Source organism: Parasteatoda tepidariorum, chromosome 2 (assembly GCF_982258835.1).
Source record: "Parasteatoda tepidariorum strain Cologne lab strain chromosome 2, Ptep-v5.0, whole genome shotgun sequence".
Lineage (NCBI taxonomy): Eukaryota > Metazoa > Arthropoda > Arachnida > Araneae > Theridiidae > Parasteatoda > Parasteatoda tepidariorum.
Genome location: NC_141756.1, coordinates 22886971 through 22907247, shown reverse-complemented (window position 1 = coordinate 22907247; position 20277 = coordinate 22886971). Strand labels below are relative to the sequence as shown.

General features: G+C 27.2%; 1 protein-coding gene across 2 annotated transcripts in view; it reads left to right on the top strand.

Annotated features, from left to right (window-relative positions):
- Positions 1 to 13213, top strand: part of LOC107457574 (B-cell lymphoma 3 protein homolog) — a 29342-nt gene extending 16129 nt beyond the window's left edge. For both annotated transcript variants that reach the window (XM_016075762.4, XM_016075763.4), the window contains exons 3-6: positions 10511 to 10619; positions 10758 to 10962; positions 11509 to 11597; positions 12078 to 13213. In XM_016075762.4, the coding sequence (XP_015931248.2) occupies positions 10511 to 10619; positions 10758 to 10962; positions 11509 to 11597; positions 12078 to 12365 (691 nt within the window). In that variant the 3' untranslated portion in view covers positions 12366 to 13213. The remainder of the gene's footprint in view (positions 1 to 10510; positions 10620 to 10757; positions 10963 to 11508; positions 11598 to 12077) is intronic.
- Positions 13214 to 20277: the final 7064 nt, after the last annotated feature.

The window sequence follows — 20277 nt, the reverse complement described above, 5'->3', positions numbered from 1 at the left end:
TCTTTCATCATCTATTTTTTTGACGACTTAAATAAATTACAAGATTTTCATTTGAATTTTTTTCTTACTTAATAGCATTTTATGTCTGTTCACTGTCCCTACAATTTCAGTGTTGGGCGAATCCTCGGTAATTGGCCCGATTACAGTGCGCAAAAAAATAAATAAATGTAATACCCTGATTGACTTTTGATCTAATGATCTGATTTTCATATACTACGACTCATTCTTAATGGTTCAATGGTTAAATTTATCAGAACTCCCAGGAGTCAGGGAGAGCCGGAAAAACCTGAAATTGTCAGGGAATTTTATTTTGACTCTAAAAAGCAGGGGATAGTCAAGGAAATGTCCAATTTTTTATAAAAACTTTCTATTTCATACCTGGAAAATGACCAATCTTAAGAATTGTTAGCAACAGTAATCAGTTTGTGAGAGATTCGATTTAAATAATTCTAACATATATTAGAATTATTTGTTTTAAAAATTTCACATTTTAGTGAAACTTCCATGTTTCTATTCTCATTCAATGATTTTTTTTTTTTGCTGAAAATATTTCATATTTGACATATCAAATAAAAAAAAAAGTTAAAGTTTTCCCATGAAAAATTGCATTGTATAGATAAAATATGGTCTGGATTTTCATCGAAATTTTCCTGATTATACCTAAAAAAAATTAGGAATTTTTTTTCCTCCTAAAATTGAGTGGGAACCTTGTTTATAATATATATATATATATATATATATATATATATATATATATATATATATATATATATATATATATATATATATATATATATATTTTGCACGGAACTATCTTTGAATAAATGAATTTTATAATTCTGTGCAAAATTATTTCAATTCGCTTTCCTCCGATTTGGTGAAAAACGTAAAAGTAAAATCAACAACATTAAAGGGTTCAAACTTATAAATGCAGTACATACATTTTGAGGATCGGGAATGAAAATCTGTCTTAAGAAATGTATTTGCTATGTATTAGCATGTTTTAGCAGCAAAATTTATTCTAAGAAAGTGCGTTCTTTTTTTTTTTTTTTTAATCTGCTTTCGTAACATTTAAATATCGTCTGCATTATTAGTATATTTGAGGTCAGCCCTCGAACCATTAATATTGAGTCCTAGTATATGAAAATTTGATCGTTAGGATCACTAGTTATTCAGGGTTTCTTTCTTTCTTTTTTTGCGCATTGTGCGTTTTTATAAAAGTATGAAATTGTTTATTTTTTTTGAAAGTTTAACAAAGAAAAATAAACGAACATTAAGGGGGGGGGGACTTGTATTAATATTGTGGAGGTGAAAGACAATTAGACCATTTTTCGCTACTATTGAATAGTTCTAGTAGCAAAATTTTAATATTTTTTTTATTTTTAAAATCGTAATTTGATTGATTCAATTTAAATTATAGATTTGTTTAGAGAAAGTACGCTTTTTTTTTCCGATTTAGTAACGTAAAATATCGTCTGCACTACATTCTCACTATTCATTCTTCGCTATATAGCACTGTAGCAATATAGTTTGAAATGATTTCAAAATTTCTGTGCCTTAAAATTCAAATAATTTTCGATCTCAGTAGATTTCAATTTTGCGGAAAAAATAGTTTTTTAATAGAAATAATGTCACAAATCGCTATAAACTGATATTGATATCTATTATTTATCTCGAAAGAAAGATACGGAACACAATTGTTAAAATGTTTTTACTTTGTCACCAATGCCAATTATTCTTTATTCTCTTATGTATGTTTATATAATTGTCATCTTTGATCAATAAACCCTTTCTATCTTAAACTTTTCATTACAACTATACGATAACGATACAGAGGTTTAAGATACTTTTGCTGAATAATATAGATCGTTAAGAGGACGCAAGTAAATCTAGAGAAAATTGTGAACTTTCAGATGCTAAAATTGAAATTGCAGATAAATTATGATAGAATTACTTCCCAAATAACACAGGGATATTGTTAGATACTAATCGGATATTGATTGACATTGTGAACGCTGAACGATATTGAAGCATTTGTGCCATTCTGAATACAATATTGTACGACATCCGTCGATAATGCAATTTCATACAATTTCTTCCTACTACATGATTATGTACCGGGGAAGTAATGTAATCCTGCTATCGAATCAATGATTAAAAAATTAAATTTTACTTAGCTCTCTTTTTAAATAATTTTAGAAAGAATAAATTTTTTTCAATATTTAAATTAATTTAAAAATTAATTAATTAAGTTTAAAAATCAATTAATTAATTATCTATTAATGAAAAACAATTAAATAGGTTTATAGTTTTTTTTTTAGATCCGTATTATGAGAGATCTCTTCAAACCGTATAACAAGCAACAGGATGTAGAGAGTTATTTATATGACGCAATCTAATTGGGAATTTATTTTTTTATACCGTAGCTTCTTTTCCGCGTAAGGAAAAAGGTTTGAATAATACTTGATTGATTTTTGATTGCTCGTTTTCTTTTTTTAAGAAAACAAAACAATTAATTTGCAATTGAATCGTGTTAGGTTGAAATTAAACTATATTTAAAAGAATTTAGAGCAAGATTGAAAAAAGTATTTAATATTTTTGTGATAACTTATTTAATTAATAAGGGGGGAGGGAAACCAATGGTTTTTACTTAGTTGTAAAATTATATTTGCTCATTCATTAGTAATGATTAACAATATTATTTCCTTTGTTTTTAGACGTCAATTTCGTTTAAGAAGGAAAGGATTTAATTTATTAGAAATGTTTTTTTTTTTTTTACACCCATTGTTCACTAAATAGTTCTAGCACACTTTTATATTTTATTGCTGCAAATAGTTTATCTCATATAAATTAAACTTGTTTTACAGTTTAATTCAGAACTTCTATGGTTGTAAGTAATAAAATAAACAATTATTGGCTGTAATAAAGATGAATTTCAAGAACAGTTAAAACAATTTGCTACAGATTTGGAAACATCGATTTATTTTCCTTGCTGCGGCACGAAATTTAACTTTCTGTTAAATGTGTTTAGTTTTTCTTAGTGATAAATTTATTGGTTACACATGTCAAGGAGATATTTGGATACTATACACATTCTTTTATCGTTGAAACCAGGGTTGGGTTTTTGCCGTCAAAAACTGGTTTTTGACATGACAGTGCTAAAAACCGTGTTTTTACCGGTAAAAACCGTCAAAAACCTACTGTTTTCTTTCATTTATGGCACATATAGCGGACAATATATTATTTTCACATAATTGTCTTTATAAATGAATGTTGTAAACAAGCACGTAGGTATAGTTTTTTCATGGGGGGTGTTTTGTGATTAAGGAATTTATTAACTAGATGTAATTTAATTAAACCAGTTACATACATACGAGGGTTGCTATTTATATTTCTGGACTAATAATGAAAAAACAAATATGTAGGATCGAAATAGGTTTTATTGTTTTTCAAAATATTCTCCATGATGATCAATACACTTTTGCATGCGTTTGAACCAATTTTCAAAGCACTTTTTCCAGTCCGATTGAGGTAACTCCAAAACATGCGTTTTGAATGCATCAACCGCTTCTTCGGGGGTCGAAAATCGTTGTCCACGTAATTTCTTTTTGATGTGTGGAAATAAGAAGAAGTCATTGGGTGCCAAATCAGGGCTGTACGGCGGATGACACATCAGTTCGATCTTTCGCTCCGTCAGAAATGCCTTTGTTTGAGTCGATGTGTGAGAGCTCGCATTGTCATGATGAAGAATGATTCGCCTGGTCTTCTGCTTTTTTCGAATTTCTCCGATGACTTCTGGCAAACAAGTGGCCGTGTACCATTCAGAATTGACCATCCTGCGTTGCTCTAATGCCACTGTTGCCACATGACCGTTAATGCCGAAGAAACAGGCAATCATTTGTTTCGATGTGCTTCTTCCTCGAACAACTTTTGTTGGTTTTGCCTCGTCTTGGAAGACCCATACAGTTGGTTGCTGTTTTGTTTCCGGCTCATATGCATAGATTCATGATTCGTCACCTGTGTAGATGTTATACACAGCCTTTGATGTACCTTGAACGTATTTTTCCAACATTTCCTTGCACCAATCGAAACGAGCCTTTTTTTTGAGCGTTTGTCAGATTATGCGGGATCCAACGCGAACAAATTTTTTTTACGCTCAAATGTTCATTCAATATTTTATTGATGCTAGTCATACTAATGTCCAAAGACGCCTCTATCTCACGGTATGTCACATGAGTATTGCTTTATCTATACACGCACAGCATCGATCTTTTCTGGCACAACAACGGATTTTGGACGACCTGCACGGGATTCGTCCTGGATCGAACATCGACCACGATTAAATTCGTTATACCAATTTTTTACAGTGCTGTAGGATGGCTCTTTAAGGCTGAATAAAGAATTAAGTTCATCGAAGCACTCTTGTTTTGACAATCCACGTCGAAAGTTATGGAAAATAATGGCACGAAAATGTTCACGATTCAATTTCATTTTTTGAAAGAGAAGAACTTTTCAATTTACTGTGAACAACACAAATGAAGCTATAAGTGTAAATCGTCTGCTGAATTTATGTTTAAAAATATCAAACTTTCGATTAAAATCATGTGCGGTCGCCTAGCAACACTTACTGTTGCCAAGGCCAGAAATATAAATAGCAACCCTCGTACAAGTATACTGATTTTGGTTTTGATAAAATAACCTAATACAGAAATTTTCACTGTAAGCTTCGTTTAAAACTAAAAATCACAACCAGTGATCTAAATGAGATCAAAATAAAGGCAAGACACAAACGTCGTTGATCGCTTCCCTTCGATTGGGAGATAAGTGAAATTCAAATAAAAAGAACATTAAAACAAAATCACCGTTACTGTCAAAAATTCACGTATAAAATATCAATAAAAATTCATCTGTTCACCGCAAATTATAATGCGTTTAAGCAGCCAAAATAATATATAAAAAATGAATTCTTTACGAAGTAGAATATATGGGTAATTTTCAGAAAATACGACACATAGGAATTTTTTTTAAATTTTTTTAACCTTTTGGATTGGAATACTATATTTTTTTTAAAAAAAAATTCTAGTTTATTAAGGTAACTCTAATTAATACCTTATAGAGAGCAATGTACAATAGTTAACAAGCATTTAGCAGTTTGCAATTATTCCTTGGCATTCAAGTGCCAGAAAAATTACAATTTGTAATTTTATAGCTTTTACTTCCATGTTCCATTTCTTTTTAGTTAGTCTTTGTGCTATTAATCACAAAACTTTATTAAACAGCTCACATTGAATAATATAGTTTTAAAGAACGCAGGAAAATGACAATGTGTAAAATCATTTCAAAAAGCTAATAATAATGGTGTTAAATAAACTTTAAAAAAAATTGTCATTTCATTCTATGATATCAGATTTCAATGGCAGTTACATTAAATTGTCGCATTTAACTCGTAGATATATGGTATATTCGCAGAAGTCGGTAAATGAATATATCTTAGCACAAATTTTTCTTTTTGTTTATTTCAATAATATGCTGTTAAACTACGTTATTAAATAGAAGGTGTCAAATTTTAATAATGTAACAAATAATTCTTAATAAATACAAAAGATATACAGCACAGGAAGAAAAAAAAAATAGATACAAAGCCTCAAAATATTTCGTAAATAAATTGAATGAAAAAATCCGTGTTTCGTAAGGTCGTGGACTATCAAATTTGGATTTTGATGGAGTGGCCGCGAGCATTTCAACATTTAAAGAATTACTTATCAAGCTAAATTAAATTTAAATGTCACAGAAACAATTAATTCTTTTAAGTTTGTTGACTTTAAAGACAAGTTTTCGTTACTTAATCAGTATAATGCATTATGTGTTTGTCCCGCAGTGGACTGATCGTTAAGACACGGTTCCCAGCAGATCACCGAAGTCAAGCATCACTGACTACGATCAGTGTGCGGGTGGGTGACCACTTGGATCAGTCTGCGTAGGGACCGAGGGTGTGCGGTATTGGTCCTCGTTAAACTGTGCTACCGTAAAGTGCTCGACTTCGCGCGCACGTCGTCGGGCTACCGAAGCGGGGGTGCCATCCCCTCCGCAGAGGATCAAAATTGGGATGGCATGTCTTCGGATCATCCTCCGGGATGTTTCCGAGACCGTCGCCAATAGCCCAATGTGCAGCTCTAGTGTGACGTAAATTAACAACAACAACAACAGCATTATGTGTTTAAATGTTTTATACGCGCACACACACATAATATATATATTATAGTTAAGCAGGGCTGAAATATTTATATATTTCAACTCCTGTCTAAGCTTCACCATAGAATAGAATACAATTAATATTCTTACCATTCTGATCTTAAATTTTTGTATCATGTACGACAATAATGACTTGATGATATTTTTTAAAGTAATTTCTACCTAAATTTTATTTTTAAAGAGAAATAGATGTTACCCTTACATTTTTAATAATCTTAAAACATTTTGCTAAACAAAGATTTTTTTTCATTAGTTTGTGTTGACGATAAATCATAATTAAGGCGTTGGATACTTTAAGTCAAAGCATAAAATATCTTCAAACTCTTAGAATTAAAGTATTATTTTTAAGGTAGTTTACTCTTTTATTTAACTTGATTTCTTTTTTTATTCAGTGTCAGACTTAGTTTAGTGCAGCGTAATTATTGTTAATTTTATTTGCTTACACTGTTTATACAAGATTATGGTTAACAAAAATCTTGAGATCATTTATGAAAAATTGAATGCAGTTGCAATGAAAAATTTTTCATATCTGATTTGTGATTCGTTTTTAAGTGATCTGAATTTCAATAAAATTTTCCTAAGTTAAACATAAAATTATTCATTTAAAATAAAAGAAAACCAGCATTCATTATAAAGAATTACTAAGCAATAACATACTCATGAAAGATATATATATTATATATTACTGCATGTATAATCACTAAAAATAAACATTAAATGCATAATTTTTATTTGGTTCAGAACATGTTGTCACAATCTTAATTATACGGAAAATTTACGAATTACGTTAAATTTATTATTACGAAAAATTTATAATTATGAAAAATATATTATTACGAAAAATTTATTATTGGTTAATAATTGTTTTCATTACAGGTTAGAAACTCTTCGATACTATTCTGATATTTTGTAATTTAAACTGATATTATTTAATAAGTGGGTGTAAAGGTTTCCTGTTAATCTGTTGTGTTAGGGTAAAATATTCATTATTTACTAAATTTCAGCTGGCGTATATCTTTTTAAAGATTTCTTCACAAGGTCTATGCATATAATAGCTAAAGAAAAAGGGGTCTGCCATAAATATATTTGCCATAAATATATTTGAAATTAAGTAGACAAAAAAAATCTATTTGAGCTGATTTAAATCATTCTTAGAAAGTACTGAATTGTTTTTTTAATTAACAATTTCAGTATTTTTTATGATAATTTAAAGGTTTGTTGACATTTGTTTTAATTTTATAAAGCTGTTATATATATCGCTACTATTGATTATGCAATGAAGTATTATCGTTTAAAATTTTTCAATATTATAAGTAACTTCCCTTGCAATAAGATCCCAAGAAGGAAAAGCTAGTAATTGAAAGTTTTTTTAATTTTCTAAAAAATAGTTAAACTTTAAGTTACACTTACACATTTATACTAAGATAGTTTAAATGATAATTACTCTAAGCTATTCATTTATGAAATTTTTGTGTTTTATTATAAAATTAAATGTAACATAGATATTTCAATTCTGACTGAATTATAATAAATTTGTTTTAATTTTCAGTTTAAAATTTCAAAAATTTTTAAGCCCGATTTCATAATCATAAAATAAGAACAAAAATTGTGAATTAAAAATAAAATTTTTGCTTACCTCCAATATTTTTGATGCAAGTTCTTTATATAGCCAATGAAAGATCACATTTTATTTACAGAAACAGAATTACACAATACAAATTAAAAATTAATGGACGAAATTAACAAATAAAAATTAATCAGAAAGAAAATTTGAAACGAAATTTTAAATAAAATGCTACATTAAACAAAAGGAAAAATCTAAAACTTAGAGCTTTTAGGATGAGTGTCTAAGACAAAGTTCCCAGACAGAATGACCGAAAAAATTGCCAAGGAAGTTTTTATGTCCTGAAAAGGTTAACATATCATATCAGTCCTAGAAATCCAAGAGAATTCTTTGTTTGAGGCATGCATTTTATGACCATAAATAGGATCTGTGTATAGCCGATATTTTAAAAAGTAGATGAGATAAGATAGAACCCATTGAAAGAACATTTTCCCTTAAAGTAATATGAGATGGGCTGGCTACTTTTCTGAGGGGAGAAGTTTTGTGGGTGGTAAATCAAGAGGAAAGGGATGCTACCTAATTTAATCACTGAAGATAAGCGTTTGTTGCTCTCTTGATGAATGGGTAGCAAAGAGGCAGCAGTCAGCAGTGATTATTTTATTTCTGTTGCAGACTAATAAAAGACTCAAAATAAAATGTCATGGGAATTCTCCATTTTTTTCCCAGTAAATAAAATATTTAAAAATTTTGTAAAATTAAGGAAAAATTATTTATAGTATTAAAAGAAAGAAACATTGCTCTGTACAATGGGGGGTGTTTGAACACCCTGAACACCCCCTTTACCTACGTCCCTGGTTGTAAATGATTGCTATTGATTTTGCAACTATATACATGCATTCTTATAGAAGGATATACTTTTATATAGAAATATTGTTATATACTTAGTGAAAATAGTGATACTTTTATCAAACTTGATTTGCAAAGGATTCAAAATTTTGCACTTCTTCATTGTTAGAAATAAACAAACAAACAAAAAAGCTTGGAACTATTAATAAATTCAAGAACTAAAAAGAAGAATTTAAATTTTGGCATTTCTTAAATATTAGAAATAAGCTAAACAAAACTTTCGAAACTTGTAACTACTAACAAATCAAGAATGACTTGACATTCTTCAGTAAAGTAATATGCCAAACAAAATGATGCTTGGAAATGTTGAAAATTCTGTTTAGTATCCTAATATTTTACTTCAAATAGTATGTTTTGATATAATCATGTTGGGAAAATGCAAGAATCTGTTCTTAAATATCCTTTAGCAACTTTTTTTCTAATTTTATTGCCCAAAAATGAATTAATTTTAAATTATAAGCAGTTAAACTCAAATAAAAATACAGTTTTACCAAAACTATGGGTTTTTGACAGTTTTTGATAGAGGGTTTTTTGACATGACGGTAAAAACCATGGTATAAACAGGTAAAATCCGTCATGTGTCAAAAACTTGCCAACCCTGGTTGAAACGGATTTTTAAAAAAGTATTTCGCCAAAAAACGGACTTTTCGACAGACATTTTATCGTAAAAACGGTACCTTCACAGTATAATTTATTTTAAATACGGACCCCTTCGCAAAATATTTTACAATAAAAACGGACTTTTCATCAATTATTTTATTGTAAAAACGGAACCTTTACTAACGAACCTTTCACAAGATTCTACCTTTGAAAGAGGAACTCTTAAATTCATAATTTTAAAAACTACGACTCTTTAAATATTTATTATTTTTTTTTTTGTTCTTGTTCCAGAAAAACTTACTTATCAACCAATTTCATTCAAAATTTAACAAATATAAGTATAGTTTTTTGTTCACCTGATGTTACAACAAACAAAATAGTAGTTTTTGGTTTTTCATTTGTAGAATTAAAAAATTAGTAAATTATAAAAATACCAAACATTTATTCACAATTAAGATAATTTATAGAAGATGTTTGAGATAGACAAGTTCGGATTTTCAGAGCCACCAACACTTGGCTCTTATAAGTCAATGAATCTCTTAACTCATGCTGTCCTAAAAAATCCTCTGTTCTCACCATGTTCTCGATGCACAGTAACAGTTTCTAGAAATTCGCTATCATCATATCTAAAACATATTTAACAATATCGGTTAAGATTATTAATTAGCAAAATTTTGCGCAGTATTTAGGACATCAACATATAATTAAAACTAAATGCTGTGTAAAATTACTTTTGCTAATTATTAATTTCAACCGATATTTTAATATGAAAGCGAATTTGTGGGGAAAATAATATGACTACATGAAATGTTCTTCACTAGAATCCTCCTCACTGTTAATAGAGCTACTAGAACTTTTTTTTAAACAATTTATAAGCATTGTTAAAAAATACAATATTAAGTAATGAAAGTGTTTTTAATTTTAACCTTTATCTAATAAAATTTCTTAAACATTTTCAAGTAATTTTTTTAAAAAAAGTAATAGTGAAAAACACACATATTTAGCTTATTTTTTGAGATAAATTTACTCAAAATGTACTGAAGTAACAAAATATTATAGTTTACAAAAGTTCACTCAGCACCTAGAATATTGGGGGGAAAATAATAGTTTGTTTATTTTCTTCTATTGTTGAACTTGAAATAAAAAGTATACAATATGTAATAAAGTAAATTTTTTGTTTTATTTCAGGCCAATTCATGTGGCAGTAGTTCAAGAAAATTTAAAGCTTGTACAAAAGCTGTGCGCCATCATGCTGAAAGCCACAATATCGATTGATCTTACTAACTACTTACGCCAGGTATTTATGTTCTCCCACTTTTTCATTTAAGGATCTTATCTCCTAAGTCCAAATGTTAAAAAATAGCATTTTATAAAATGTTGAGAAAATTTTTTGTTTAATTTTGTAATAATTAAATGTTATCTGTTTTTATTCTAGACACCTCTTCATTTAGCCGTCATGTTAGGCAACATAGAAATGGTAAAATTATTGTTAAAATGTGGTTCATCTCTTACAATGAAGGATAGAAACGGAAATTCTGTTATCCATTTAGCAGTGAAAACGGAAGTAAAAAAAGACGTCCTGTGCCTAATTCTGTCTCATCCACAAGCAAACTCCATACTCAACTCCATGGACCATGAAGGTAAAATCTTGGCATTATTTATCTATTTTAAGGCTTTTTCTTATCTTTGCACACAAATTGTAAAACAATTAGTTACCTAAATATATTTAAAATTGTAAATAATTATAAAAGCTACAACATTTTATTTTAAATCAGTTGCTTTAAAAGATGTATATTTTTTTATTTCAAATTGTTTTGGTGCAATAATTATTTTTTGTATTGCAAAAAGTAAAAAATTTTAGTTAATGTTCTAAATTTGAATCATTAATTTTAGTTAAGGATTCAAACTAGACTACAGTTAATTTTAGAATGTTTCTGAAGGATACTAATAAAAAATGAAAACTTTTATAGTTGAATTTTTAGACATAGATTTTTTATCTATGCTTAAAATAGATTTAAATTTTATGACTATTTTTTTAATTCCGATTTTTCAAAAATTTTCTAATTGAAAAAAAAGTTGGAGTATTCTTTAGAAAATTCAAATAGAAAAGAAAAAACTTTTAGAAAATAGATGAAATTTTTTTTAGAGTTCCTTTAAAACAGTAATGATTTATATTATTTTTCCAGGCTATACTCCTTTGCATTATGCTGTTCTTAAAGGCAACAAGTTAGCTATATCCTGCCTATATCGTAGTGGGGCCGATATGAATATAACGGTATGTATTTCACTGTTAATCCTATTTTTTTAAAAAAAAAAACTGATTTTCAATTATGGTTACTGATACTTATTGAATTGAATGTATCTCACATTTTTTTATGCTCCCTTTGAATGTGATAAAAAGACAGTAACTCTTGTTTGTATCAGTTTTTGCTTGTAATTTGCAGATATTGATTGAAACTTAGTATTAGGTCATTCAGCACAGAGCTCCAGTAAAAATTTAAGAGTCTTAACAGGTCGAAATTTCAATTGAAGATTGATTCAATTCATAAATATTGTGGCTACAAATTCGGCTGATAACTGTTATTATTTTTGATAATTTAACAATATTTTTTAATTTACGATTAAATGAAACATTTTTTTTCTAATTACAAACTATTTTTGATAAAATTTAAAAGTTGATTGTTTACAAATTTCTTATAAGGAATATGAATGTAAATGCTTAAACAGTTCTAATCTGCTATTTTTATTACTCTAGGATGGTAAGAGTGGGCGAACACCTTTAATGCACGCAATTATGGGGCAAAATACAGATATGGTGAAACTCTTGCTGGAATGTGGCACCAGTGCTGATATTGCCGACTATTCTGGTCGATCTGCATTTGAGTTAGCCATGCAAATGTCAGACAGGCACATCTTAAAATTGCTGGAGAATAAGTTGTTAACTGAAGAGTTAACCAAGTCTACCCAAGTTCATCAACACTCTACTGATGAAGATAGTGAAAGCACTACTTATCACCGGACTAAAAAATTTAAAAGCATCTAGAAAATGCATAGGGTATTTTATATATCATTAGATGCAATTGAAAGAAAAAAATGTGCTCTAACTCCATTATTTGTGCAGAGCAATGAAAGTTATATGGAACAAAATTCGAGTTTGAATTATACAATCCAAATTTGACACAAGCATTTGAAACGGTTACATTTGGCTGCATATTTTGAAAAATTATTTTTATTTTTTTTAAAATTCTTATTTTTTATGTAAAACAATGTCTAGTAATATTCATGGCTGGTCTGGCAGAAATAACTTAGTTAAGTCAGAGCCATTTCAGTTAATGTATTAAAAATTATTAATTGGTAGATAAAAAAAGACCCTTAATATGTTAGTAAATAATGGTAAAAACAAGCATTTTTTACTAAGAAAAAAAAGTATTTTGTTATTTCTAAAAAAATCTAAGATCGAAGACCAACTGAATCTTATTGAAAGAAGCTGTGAAACTCCACACAGCTATTATAAAAATTATTGAGTAATCTTAATTTCACATAATCTGTTTTTGAAAAATTCTTTAAATTAAAATATATAGGTACAAAATTAAAAAAAAAATAAGTAAAGTATAAGATTAGTAGCCCTAAAACAGGATTAATTTTTTGAAGATAAATTAAGAAGGAACAGTAACAAGGAGTCATTTTATAGGTGTTATATTTCACGAAAAAAAAAGAGTGCCCTTATAAATATAAAATTAAGTATTAGTTATGATAGCTTGACCACAAGTTGATTTCTGTTATAACCATAATATAATATTTTTAAGAAATATAATTAAATAGTATGAATTTTATGATTAACTCATGAAAATGTTTTTTAAATGATTAATGTTAGCAAGAAAAAAAAAACAAGCATACACAAAAGAAATTATTATTAAAACAGAACAGGCAATACCGTTCATTAAATTCAATATTTTCATTTTCTAAGAAGTACAGAAAATAATAAACTTTAATATGAAATCTCCAAACATGTCAAAAAGATATATTTACTCTTTTTACTACCAATGCTCTATTCAAAAATTAATATAAGCAGATATATAACTACTACTATTGATAATATTTAATCAGAAATATATAAACAATACTTCTTTGCATGCATATTTTGTTTAGAAAACTAAAAATATGAAATATACTATTGAAATTAGGAGTAATAGTTTATATATACAATTTTCTAACTTCATATTGGCAAAAGAAAAAAAAGAAAAGATTATTTTAATATTAACTATATTTAAAGAGCACATTTTATTCTTTCATGTAATTCAAGAGTTTAGTGGAACAACATGTTAAGAGAAATTTTGAAAATTTTTCAGACTGTGGTCGACTATTATTTATTATTAACTCTACCAAGTCTTTAAATGAATAAGTTTTTTTTTTTACAAAAGATATTTTCTGAATTTGCACTTAACATTTCTTTCCACTACGCTTTTCAATTTTTAGGTAAAAGAAAATTGCTTACAATTTGAACCTTTTTCTTTTCTTTCAGTAATTCATTTAATGTATAAGTATATGAATTGTAAGTTTGAAGTTAAGTTTATTTATGTGTGATAGAACTGTTATATGCATGTTGAAAAATGAAACATACTTTTTAGTTAGACTGGTTGTGCCAAAATGACCGCCTATTGAAAAATGAACTAAAAAAAAAGGGGGGAAGCAAATATTTAGGTTGTTACGTTCTGCTTAGAAAACAAGGATTTATTCACATTGAATTTTAAAATTATTCACAAAGCTTGTCAGCAGATGGCACTATGAAATGAAAATAAATTATAAAACAATTTTTCGGAAATAAGCGCTCCTTGCAGCAATAAGGCAATGTTGGAGAGTAAAATTAACATATGGCCAGAATGGTTTAACATGCAGCAGAGAATATTGTTTTAGAATTTGCAGCTCCATCAGTTTAAATTCTTGAAGCTAATTTTGATCATTCTTGTTTTCTTAAGCAGTATGAAACAAACTGTACATTTTTTTTTACGCATCTCCATCTATTTTTCGCTTAAAATCCTTGGTCATTATATAGACCCGCAGTATTAATGCAATACAAATAATGAAGAATCATCTTGTGAAATTATATTATACTGTTTAAACATTACTTTGGGATACTTTTGTAGTTCAAATTAATAATTTGCGTAAATGGATTAATATCTTAACTAATATTGATTTTTATAGGAATCAAATCACATACTTTAATGATGCATAAATTTTTGTACAGTTTCTTTCATCACTCTTTTAATTAATTTTAGATATTACTTCCCATGCATTAACATGTTCAAACAACCAAAATCATTTTCATTGATCCATGCTTAAATTTTTTCTAGATTAATATGCTAATACTTTAAATAGGTTACAAAATAATATTTAATATTGACTTATTTATATTTCATTTGTATATATTATTTATTTTGCATTTAATATGATTAATTTATGTCATTACACTAAAAAGTATGTAGTATCTGTAAATTGATATATCAGTAAACTTTATACTAAATAGATGGATTATATACAGAACTTCAGATCTTAGAGAAATTAAATTTTAACATAATTCACTAAACATTTATTCAAAAGAAATACCCAAAATTGTAAAATATTTCTACAGACATAAGAAATTAACATCTTTATAACTAGAGTTTGATAAATTTATCAGTTTATAAAGCATTACAAACATTGTATCTTGATATTTTGTATATTGTCAATTTGATGATAAGATGTAAATCATAATAAAAAGAACAAATGCCTCTGAATTTTAAATGTAATATGGTTCTTTTGCATAATCTAATTACTTTAAAACTAAAACCAAATCGTATAAAGTGTACTTATATCTAGATTCAATAATTTAAAACTAAAAAAAATAATAAATAAGCAATTGACTTTCTGTTAGCACTTCACAGCAAACCACAGTGTATTTTAATCTTCCTGAGCTTGTTCTCTATTATCAGAAATGTCTTTTAACCAAATGTAGAGTTGCACACAGTTTGAAAATGGGAAAGGTTTATATATTGGAAAGGAAAATACGGGATTAGCCTAAATTATTCCAAGAACTATTTGTTTACAAATATAGAATATGATTGCATGGGGAAGATACTATACGAAACAATTTATTTACTCGAATGTTCGGGTATCTACTACAAATGTGTGCAGCCTTGATTATCCAGCATGCATCCCAATGATAAACCAGTTTTGTCCATATATCCAATATTATGATTCTATCAACGTCTTTCTCAACAATGATAACAGGAATGCATTGTGACAAACACTGACAGAAACATACTATTGAATATATAGACGAAAATTGTTTTTTACCATTAGGATGTGTGCCAGGAAACCAAGGATGCAAACATTGAACATTTATAGAAGTTACTAGAAACTTTTTCCTTTCTGTGTTATCCCCAGTCTGCATGTGACCTCTTCTTCTATTGGCATGCCAGCCATTTGTGGGCCAGAGCCTTCTCTAGAACCTTCTTTCATTCTGCTCCTTTTTTTGCAATTGTTCTTCAGTTACTAATTTTTAGGATTTTGGAACCCTCTACCACACAGTCAAGTCATCTGATCTTAGGCCTACCTCTAACTCTAGTTCCCATTGGTGTGCAATTGAAGATCTTAAATGTCAAGGAAGAAGGGTCCATTTGACCAATGTGACCCACAAGCTTTTAACGTTTTATTTTGATGTATTTGTTAATATCAGTTTCCTTGAAAAGCCTATATAGTTTGGATGTTACATATTTTTAAATACCATTCTTGACGGATAATTTAATGGATGAATTATTTAGCCTAATCCTGTATATACACTTACATTTTGTATCAGTAGTGTAAATATTTGAATACTTATTCTATCATTGTATACTATACACATATGCACGAAGATGTTATTGGAAACAAGCTTTGATATTTTTTTAGTCTTGTTAATTGTTTTGAATAATAACTTGTTCTGTTTAGATAAAAAAAAATTTTTTAAACCTAAGAATATTGTATCTTAATATCAAATTATTATACTTTGATATACATTTATATATATGACTGGAAAATTTATAATAATTAATATGTTAGTATTAAATCCTGCCAGAAACTTAACTTCTTCCATAAAGTGGTGCAGTAAAAGTGTCATCCATAATTTTTTTGTGTTTTTAATGACACCATTCTTACATTCCTCATAATGAGGTATATTTCTTCTACGAAAACACATCTAGGTAAAACTTTATAGTTCAATTTTTCTTACAATGAAATTTACTTTTAAATAGAAGGCAAAAATATAACAATTCAATTATTTGCAAGAACAATGTCATAAATCATTTAAACATAATCATGTTTTAAAATTTTTTGATTTTATTTTTTTATCAGGTTATTTTTTAATATTTAAACCATGTAAGTTGTTTTTTTCTTCAGAAAAGCCTTTTTTTTTTCAATCTATAAAAGTTACAAGCAAACAGCAGTTGTTATAAAATTTGTTGAATCAATCAATTTTTAATATAAATGCTACATTTGTAACCATAAAATTGTTTTGATACATTATATTTTAAAATCAAAAACTTAGAGAACAATTCTAAACATGCACACCAAATTTTTTCCTCAATAAAATGGGCAAAAATAATATGAGAACTTAGATATCTTTTAGGTAACAAGTTATTTTATGGTAAACAGTATAGAAAGAAAAAAAAAACTATGTATAATAAAAAAGCAAAGAACTAATTTAAAAATAATTTAATTCAATGTTAAAAAAATTCTTACATAAAACTTAAATTTTGAGTGTAACTAAATTAAAGAATCTGGAAACAGGTTATCTCCATAGGGAATCCATTAGAAATAACCTTTTTTCTAATACATTGATTTAGTTTTGACAATAATTGAGGAGGTAAATCTGACTCTATTTCTAATTCTAGATATAGACTCTATATATAACTCTATGTAGAAAAAAGGATTTCTGGCATGGTTATTTCGAGTTATTTGATTTTGGTCATATTTAATGAAGAATTAACTAAAATATTTATTTCTCCATAGAATAGTGGTAAAAACAAGATAAATGATATCAAATGTCCTTATATTAAACCAAATGTACAAATTAATTTTTGGGTTATGACGTTGTTCCTGCAAATAAATGATTGCATTATGTTTTATATTGAATCTCTTATTGAATCTCAAAACTAACGAAAAGGCTCAGGTAATATAAAATGACTTTTAGAATATTTTTTTTTAAGAAAAGAAAATATCTTTAAAAAAAAGCCTTTTTATTGACTTAATTTTATTAATATAAAAAAAAGAATAACAATTCAGTTCTAGTTACTCAGAGAACTATTAAATGGCTTCTAAAATTATGCCTTTCGCTTACTCAAATTTGAACCTTTTATTATGATCATTTTCATTTATTATGCATTCTTAGAAGAACAATGATATATGTGAAGAAAATGCTAATTATGTATTTGGAGTAAGAAGGAAAAAAAAAATACTGGTTATCTATTATGTTATGGTTTCTTAATAAATTTTTGTTCAGTCGTAATGAAATGCTTTGAATGTTAAAATGCTTGGTTAGCAAAATATTGTTTTCAATTTTTGATACTAAGTTTTCATTTTCAGCAGCCAATTTCAATAAAGGAAGTATCTACTTGAAATCTTTGTTCAGTTAAAAAAGAAAAATGTTATTTTATAATCTTTAGAAAATAATAAATGGATTTCCTCATTCTTATTGTATTTATATCATTAATGTTATAATAAAAAGGTTCACTATCTAAAAAAGAAAGAAAAATTATTTTATTTTTTAAAATTGATAATTTTGGTTAAATAGGAAATTTTTTTATGAGGAAGCAGTTCTAAGCATTAAAAAAAATTGATAAATGTCAAGAGGAAACATCAATTTCTAATTTAAAAAAAAAAACAATTTAAAAGTATATTATTTTAAATACAATCTAAACAGTGTTCAACTATAGAAAATATGTAAAATATTTATATTAAGTTGCTAAAAATGTTTATATTTTGATGCATCATAGTGCAACAAAGAAAAAAATCAGGTCAAATTTTTTTTAAAAATGGACACTTTTTAAAACAATATACATACATCATACTACATTTAAAAACTGTAACTGGCAAACTGAAAAATAGAATTGAATCTATTTAAATGTAATAATAGCTCATTTTACTGTAAAAGAATAATAAAATATACTATTTTCAACATTCAAATTACTTTAAGATGAGAAAGTTTTAAGAATTTATGCTTTTTCAAATTGAAACATGGAAAAAATATAAGTACTCTTTTTAAAAATAATCAGTCTCAATTATTTTGTATTCTTTCATACCGATTTACAATTAAAATTGAAAAAGATTTCTTTTCGTTATAGTTATAAAGAAGTGCTTCAATAATCAGAAAATATAAATAGTGCATTTGCCTCTTGACATTTTTGTAAAATAATTTCAGTGGTAGATCGCTGAATTCTCCATATACAATTCTATGATATGATTATTGTATTGTTGAAATTGATCAAAAATAAAAGACACATGTAAATAATTGTGAAACAACACAACTCCATCCTACAAGATTGAATTCTTCATTTACAAAAAATTATAAGGATATGATCCCTTAATTCATCACCGTTAAAATTTAGAAAACATAGAATTTTTAATTTAAGTTTTTTTTTTCTTCATAAAGTGCCTAAATTTCCAAAAAGTTGGAAACAATAAATCTTGTAAATAAGGATATATGACTGGACCATATATATTATCGGCCCCTAACCTTGAATGATCGAATTTTGCGATTTTTACTTTCAATATAAATTAAAATAAAAAGAAGTTAGATCAAAAATCCAAATCTATCAATTCTTCAAATCGATAATTTTAAAATTTGCATTCATAGGAAAGAGAATGTTCTGAACATACACAATCAGGACAAAAATCAGAACAATTAAGGACAAATTTTTTTGCACCAGAACAACTACAAACCCAATTTTTTCTTACATTTCAAATTTAAAAAACACTTTGTGTACTTCAACTAGCATACATTTTAATTACGCTAAAATACAAAACTTGTTTCCTACCTTAAATATTTGAAGTTGCAGTTCTTATTAGAAAAAATATTACATCTACATTGCTAGTTTAATAATCCACTGGTTACTTTAACATGTGTATCAAATAAATAAGCTGTCAAGGTCTTGTTTTAAAAAAATTCACTTTTTATATGAAAACTATTTAAAATCGATTTTTGATGAAAAATGTATGAACTATAAAATAAAACCTTGAAGGTACAACTCCTAGTAATTAGTAGTAGAAGGTAATTTGTTTAACGTGTACATTAAATAAACAAGTTTTTCAGTTCCTGATATTATTGAAAAATTGAATTTTAAAAAAAGTCAGCAACAACATAGTTTTAAGCTTATAATATTTTATTAAATTTTCGTTATACTTGGTAGCAAGTTATAGGTGTCACTGGTGTTAATATAATTTTATGCCCAAAACAAGTTTTTTGGGAGTAAAACTTTTTCATGATGTTAAACATAATTGAATTTTCAAAAAGTTTCTCAAAACTGCTTAAAAATAAATACTTAACATAAATAAAGGCTTTAACAATTAAACTTTGTATACCCTAAAGTATTTCAATTGAATTTTTCAAAATATAATGTAATATAAAGGCTGACTTTTTATATACTAAGTGAGAATTCATATTAACGAACATTCAATACAGCCTAGGCAAAACATAGTAAATATATTTTTTTTATTTCTATTACATTCTAATTGAAAAAATGCACAAACAGTCAAACCCCGCTATAGTGAACACGGTTTTTAGTGAACTCCCGGATATAGAGAACGGAATTTTCGGTCCAGTGCCTTGCCGTACACGTATGATGTTATTTTTTGTGGATATAGTGAACCAAAAAAGTGAGGAAGTTGGATATAATGAACCTTTGTCTGCCTTCGGCTGATTTCTTTTGTGATTTTTTTTAATA